Raw genomic sequence first — 7,470 nt, 5'->3', positions numbered from 1 at the left:
TACAGCACATCTCACCACCGTCATACTTCTCTCATACATGTCCTGAACTAGTCTGACGTACTTCTCTGCCACTCCCGACGACCTCATACAGTACCACAGCTCCTCCCTCGGCACCCTGTCATACGCCTTCTCTAAATCTTCAAAGACACAATGCAGCTCCTTCTGACCATCTCTGTACTTTTCCATCAACATTCTCAAAGCAAAAATGGCATCAGTGGTGCTCTTACGGGGCATGAAACCATACTGCTGCTCACAAATCTCCACCTTCTTCCTAAGTCTGGCTTCCACTACTCTTTCCCACAGCTTCATTGTGTGGCTCATCAACTTTATTCCTCTGTAGTTGCTGCAGTTCTGCGTGTCACCCTTGTTCTTAAAGATCGGAACCAGAACACTTCTCCTCCATTCCTCAGGCATCTTCTCACTTTCTAGAATCCTATTGAACAAACTGGTTAGAAACTCCACTGCTGTCTCTCCTAAGCACATCCACACCTCCACAGGTACGTCATCAGGACCAACAGCCTTTCCACTCTTCATCCTTTTCAGAGCCTTCCTAACCTCATCCTTTCCAATCTCTGCTATTTCCTGCTCCACAACATCCATATCTTCTTCCCTTCTTTCCCTGTCATTTTCCTCGTTCATCAGCTCCTCAAAATATTCCTTCCATCTTTTCTGCACACTCTCCTGGGTTGTTAGCACCTTTCCATCTCTGTCCTTAATCACCCTTACCTGTTTCACATCCTTCCCATCTCTATCTCTCTGTCTGGCTAGCCTGTACAAGTCCTTCTCTCCTTCCTTTGTGTCTAACCTGTCATACAGCTCATCGTAAGCTTTCTGTTTGGCCTTTGCCACCTCCCTCTTCACTCTACGCTGTGCTTCCTTGTACTCCTGTCTACTTTCCTCAGTCCTTTCTACATCTCACTTCCTTCTAGCTAACCTCTTCCTCTGGATGCATTCCTGTACTTCCTCATTCCACCACCAAGTGTCTTTACCTTCTTTCCTCTTTCCAGATGACACACCTAGCACCTTCCTACCTGTTTCCTTGATAATCTCTGCTGTAGTTTCCCAGTCATCTGGAAGCTCATCCTGACCACCCAGAACCTGTCTCAACTTCTGTCTGAATTCCTCACAAGTTTCTTCATTCTTTAACTTCCACCACTTGGTCTTCTTTTCTGTCTTCCCTCTTTTCTTCTTCCTGACCTCCAGAGTCATCTTACACACCACCATGCGGTGCTGTCTGGCTACAGTCTCTCCTACCACCACTTTGCAGTCACTAACCTCTCTCAAATGACCTCGTCTACATAGGATGTAGTCCACCTGCGTACTCCTACCTCCACTTCTGTATGTCACTCTGTGTTCCTCTCTCTTCTGGAAGTAAGTGTTGACTACAGCCATTTCCATCCTCTTAGCAAAGTCCACCACCATCTGTCCTTCCAGATTCCTTTCCTTCGCTCCAAACCTGCCCATCACCTCCTCATCACCTCTGTTGCCCTCAGCAACATGCCTGTTGAAGTCTGCGCCAACAACAACTCTCCCTCCTCTGGGGATACTCTCTATGACCTCATCAAATTCACTCCAGAATCTCTCCTTCTCTTCTAACTCACAGTCAACCTGTGGAGCATACCCACTGACTACATTCACCATCACCCCTTCAATTTCTAGCTTTAGGCTCATCACCCTGTCTGAGACTCTTTTCACCTCTAGAACACTGTTTACAAACTCCCTCTTCAGGATCACTCCTACCCCGTTTCTCTTCCTATCCACACCATGGTAGAACAGTTTGTATCCTCCTCCGATACTACGTACCTTGCTGCCCTTCCACTTTGTCTCTTGCACACACAGAACATCTACCTTCCTTCTCTCCATCATGTCTGCCAGCTCTCTGCCTTTCCCTGTCATCGTACCAACGTTAAGAGTCCCTATTCTCAAACCTATGCTCCTGCCTTTTCCCTTCTCTCTCTGACCACGAACCCTTCTGCCTCCCCTCTTTCTTCGACCAACAGTAGTCAAATTTCCACTGACACCCTGTAGGTTAACAGCATCGGTTATTTTGGCAATTTTTACGCCGGATGCCCTTCCTGATGCAGCCCTCTCTATTTATCCGGGCTTGGGACCGGCACAGAAATCACTGGTTTGCAACCCCTGTGGCTAGATTATATATGTGTATATATATATATATATATATATATATATATATATATATATATATATATATATATATATATCTGTACTAAGTAAAGACTTTGAGAAATATAAAATGTTTTTGGTTCCATTCCCTCAAAATCCTGTAATGCTTTTTACTAAGGATTGCTCTGCTCTGAGTTACTGCTGTGGCAGCAATATAATAATGCTATAATAATGATAATAATAGTTTTTAATTGAAGTTTTTTTTTATTGATATAAATAGATAAATTAGAGATAAAATGCTCGGCATCAACACAAGGGATGGAGGGCACCTGCTCAAGTGGTTGCATAAACAAACACAAAGGTGTTGGAGGAGTTTGGAGAGGCCCTCAAGTGAAGGAGATGAGCTAAAAGGCAAATTTACTGACCCAGAGCACACTGGACAGATTACATATCTCATCTGTGCTGGGAATGGTGCACAGATGAAACAGATGACGTGATCAATGTGAGTCAGCTGAGGGAGAACACAGATGAAGCTGATCAGGGTGATTAGTGCAGAGGAGAGTGGAGAGACTGAGTAGGTAGGAACAGGACAATGAACCACGAGGGGCCAGGCCAGGCGGGGATCGTGACACAGCTGGACATTTTGGGAAATACACTCAGTCAGTGGCTCAACTTGTTGTTCTGTATCAAGGTGGTTTTCGGCAAGGCACGGTCATCTATTGTCTGACAGCTGTCAAAAAAAAAAATTCCCCATGAACCATTCGAAGAGTTTAACTAATCTCAGAGGGAGGAAGCTTTCCGACGTCAGTGCTGCTGTCTGACAAGTTAAATATAAGTAGTTTCAGCCTTAGTTCCATGTCCTGTAGCCATGTCTGACTGGTTCTCATCATGTTCTGCTTCCTCTTTGTTTATCTTATTGACTGTTATCTTTTTATTTTTTATAAATTAGACAAATAAGCACCTGTAACATTTTATCAGCATAAAGTGTAGATTCTGAAGGAAGTCAAGTGCTCCTAGCAATCAGCTTGAACATCAGCAGCATATCGGGCGTCTTATATTACACGTACCAGCGTTAGTGGTGCTGGGTATTCTGATACTAATCCAGCCAAAGGTGGACTGTGTGCAGTTAGTTGTCAGTAAAGAATAAAAGAAGTAAAGATTTTTATAGATGCTGTTCCTTTAAATTCTGGGTTACAAATAAATCCTACATATGTCACATTTTCTACAATATGTTACTTGTTTCATCATACATTTCATTGGTTAGAAATATTAATTAATAATAATAATAATTAATACCTTTAACATTTTACGCACATTTAACAACATTTAGTTATAATTTATTTGACAGTGGCTTCGTATGAATTCAAACGTATATTCCACTAATTCCATACAGACTCCATTTGGCCTTTCCAACATGATGCTTGTTCCATGTAGCAGCAAGCTCGGCAAAAACCTTCAACTTTATTTAGAGATATTTCAAACAAAAGACAACATAGAGACAAAATAAGAGAGACAGAACATTGTGGCCGTGTCTAACAAAGCACATTAACAGGATTTCACAAAACATTATTGTAGGTTTGCCCTGCTTCTCCTGTTAATCAAAGTTGTCAGTCATACAGTCCCATATTTGTTTTTATATTGTCACATTACTTATTTTAAAAGACACTTCTCCATATATCAGCATTAAAAGATTTATAAAAAAAGGATCATTGCTAATTTGGCTTCATAATAACAATATGCAGATGTTATCTTTTTTGGTTCAAGGCAATATGAGAGGGTGAATTCCAATAAAGCAAACTCCCCAGTAAATAGCTTGAGGTTTACAGCTAATGACAGACTAATATATAGATATAAAAAGAAAAATTATAGAGCTGTGAATAAATTAGCAACACATAACTTAACCATCAACCTATGATATTAAGTCAGAAACCACAAATTACAATGGGTGATGAGTTCCTAAAGCTTTGTGTTGTATGATAATTAATAAAAAATGCATTATTAAATAATTAATTATTTATTAATCTTAACATAAGCATTTACTAATACATTGTGCTATATTAAAAATTACAGTCTACCTACTTAGACGAGACCAGCCTACCCCAGACGTTCCGTTTCTAAAGCACAATATTGCAACGTATCACTCCGTGAGCTGGTCGAGCCACTGAAGAAAAAAAAAGAGAAAGTCATTAGTTAGAAATAACTTCTTAGACCTCCAAAACTTTAAAATGTTTTGCTTAATTAAAACCTTTGGCTGTTGCCATCATGGATATAGTCGTTGATGAAATGCAGATACGTGGACACCCGGGTGTAGACATCAGGCTGGCATTTCAAACAGCCATCAGCGCTCCCATAACTAATGATGCCAGCTTGTACGAAGCCCTTGGCTGTAGGACACACCAGGGGGCCGCCATAATCCCCCTATGGAGCACAACAAGCACATTCACACACAGTCAGTGTGTTTGTCTGGACACTTTTCAGTCTTTCTTGCATATTTGACTTGTTGACTTTACACATGGGAAGCATAAGTCAATTTTAAAGATATTACAACTACGTCTCAGTCAATCACAACAGGGGGAGAAAAACCCCAAAACGGTACCACACAATGGTCCGTCCATGTTACATTTTACACCCAGCATCCAGTCGCCACTGTATTCTGAAATAATTCAAGTCACAGTTCCACTGACTTAAATAGTCCAACTCACTTCGCCTGCACCCCTTCCATAACCTCCTGCACACAGCATGTCAGAGGTCAGACCGGGATAATACCTTTGACACTCTGCCTGAGAGACAATGTTGATCTTGAGCTCCTGAAGGGTTTCTGGAGCTCGCAGTGGTACTGCATGGACACACAAATACATAAGTGATATTGTATATAGCAATATTGGATATATGGCAGGACACCACAAAGGAAGTATTCCATTCAATTGTATTTGTATAGTGTCAAATCACAACAGAAGTAATCTTAATGCACGTTACAGTGTAAGGTTTAAGACCTTACACAGTATAATTGTATACAGAATTATATAGAAAAGCCAACAATCCAATTTGAGCAAACGCCAGGTGACAGCATAGAGTAAAAACTCCCTTTAGAGGAAGAAACCTCCAGCAAAACCAGGCTCAGAGTGGGCGGTCAACTGCCTCGACCGGTTGGGGTGAGTGGAAAGAGAAGAGAGAAAAGAACAGCAGGCATCAAAAAAACGACGACAGTTTTTGTACAGTACAGGAACAACCCTCAAGTACAAGATCAATTCTACATACAGACCAATAAACCTGTATAGCTAACCAACTGGACATGGTAATTTGTAGAGAAATACAGGAAGAATATTTTATGTGGCAATCCCAAGCAATGACAACACCAAGAATAAGGAACATGAGCTTGAGAAATACCAAGGGCTGAGAAAAGAGCTAGAAAGGACGTGGAAGGTGAAGCCAAGAGTCACACTAACAGATCGAAGCAGTTTGCTGCAGGTAGCACCCATTCACTGTTGAGGATGATGCCCCCACAGCGCACTCTTGACACCATCAGAGGTGATGTTGAAAACAAGTGAAGTGTAAGACGTGATATTTCTATCTATAATGTAATGAGCTGAGTTGATGAACCAACTCAGAGCTGGATTTATGACTAATTCACTGTACGAAAAAAAATAAAACCCTTCAGTGCACTCCTGTCTAGAAAGTTTATAGCAGAATTCACAAACATATACATGTATACACATATACATGTTTATGCTAAATAACAAACTACTATCAACTCCAAACATATATAAACAGCTCTTTATAATGGTAAAGATTTGTCTCTGCTTCACATATGGTCCATTCAAACCCATTTAATAACAATGTCACACAGATTTGCAGAGCCCCGTGATATAAAACTCACCATCGTTGTCAGTGTTCCCCCAGCCAATGATCCAGCACTCAGACGAAGGGCTGAAGTTGTCGCTGTTGCTGGGCAGTGTCACTGCCTTAACGTCATCTGAGAGTTTCAGAGGTGTCTTCAGCTTGACCAGGGCGACGTCATTGATATACCTGTTGCCCAGGTTTCGATACTCACTGTGCTTCAAGACAGCATATATACCCTTAAATTGGGGAAATCCCGTTTGCAGCTCACGTGTGCCGGCCCAAACCATTGATCGACGCAAGTTAGGGTTAAGAGTGCTGGCAACAAACACACACACACACACACACACACACACACACACACACACACACACACACACACACACACACACACACACACACACACACACACACACACACATGTGGGACATGTTATAGTCTTGTTTTACAGTTTGACTGAATACATTCTGTGCATGACACAGATAAAACACTGTGTGCTCTATGCTGGGCAGCAGAATATTGTGTAATGTGCCGAGATCTCTCAGTTCTCAGTTTAGCTGGTTAATAACACCAATCAGCAAACAAAGTCCTCTGGTGAACATGGTGGAGTGTATAACCACTAAAGAGCCAGACATTTTCCTCAGATTCAACGTTATTGTATGTTCATTTTAAGCATCCAACCATATTTGTTTAAGATATTAATTACACAGAGTTATTGCTTTATCTAAGCATGTTGAAACAGCATTACAGCAACACTCACTCCGTGTTGTAAAGTGTGATAGATTAGCATGAAACTTAATTAATAGGAATTCTGAAAACTGTCACACTTACTCGTCAAAGCAGTGTGCTGCAGTTAGCACCCATTGTTTGTTGAGGATGGTGCCCCCACAGCGCCACCTGTTGACTCCATCAGAGGTGATGTTGAGGTGGACCATCCATGGCCACCGGCCCTTTGGAGCATCAAGACAAAGCAAATCTAAAAGGACAATAATAAAAGTTAATCCAGGTTATTAAAAATAAAAACATCAAAACCGTTACATTCTGCAGTGGTATCAGTCTTCTTATCACTGATCCAGCAAATAAATGTATTAGAAATAATAAAAATAATAGATAAAAGTTCACCTTAGTGATGCGTTTGTTTAAGACAAAGTATAAATATAAACCTAAACGTCAAGCAACTACCACCATCATAAATATGATTTAGTATCGCAAACACAATGGTGAGTGTCTCTCTTACCTCCAGTGTTGTGGATCAGAACAAGCACAGAGAAGAGTTTGCAGAAAGCCATGGCTCTGACAGGGGGTAGCAGTTGATCTGCAGGGTGCAAGGAGGCAGCTACAGCTTTATATACACATCTGAGGAGATGAAATTATCTGATTGTTCCTCTTATCAGGCTTCCTTTTCCCTTCAAAACTCTCTGATGTAAAATGTAAGATATTTTTACTTTGCACGAGTTTTACTACTTGATAATACGTGTCGTCCTATTTTTGCTGCACAACCTTAGAGGA

At 41.2% G+C, this 7,470-nt stretch overlaps 1 protein-coding gene across 1 annotated transcript; it reads right to left on the bottom strand.

Annotated features, from left to right (window-relative positions):
• Positions 1-3,710: 3,710 nt before the first annotated feature.
• LOC113163107 (tryptase-2-like) lies at positions 3,711-7,265 on the bottom strand. The gene is made up of 6 exons (XM_026361446.1): positions 7,199-7,265; positions 6,793-6,937; positions 6,002-6,279; positions 4,827-4,960; positions 4,370-4,542; positions 3,711-4,285 (listed from the first exon to the last, which is right to left on the bottom strand). Exons 1-6 carry the CDS (start codon positions 7,248-7,250, stop codon positions 4,219-4,221), a joined length of 849 nt encoding a protein of 282 aa, XP_026217231.1. The 5' UTR covers positions 7,251-7,265; the 3' UTR covers positions 3,711-4,218.
• Between the last annotated feature and the right edge of the window lie 205 nt (positions 7,266-7,470).

The sequence above is a fragment of the Anabas testudineus genome, chromosome 8 (genome assembly GCF_900324465.2).
Source record: "Anabas testudineus chromosome 8, fAnaTes1.2, whole genome shotgun sequence".
Taxonomy (NCBI): Eukaryota; Metazoa; Chordata; class Actinopteri; order Anabantiformes; family Anabantidae; genus Anabas; species Anabas testudineus.
Note: the sequence above shows the minus strand (reverse complement) of the source record. Positions and strands in the feature narration are given on the sequence as shown.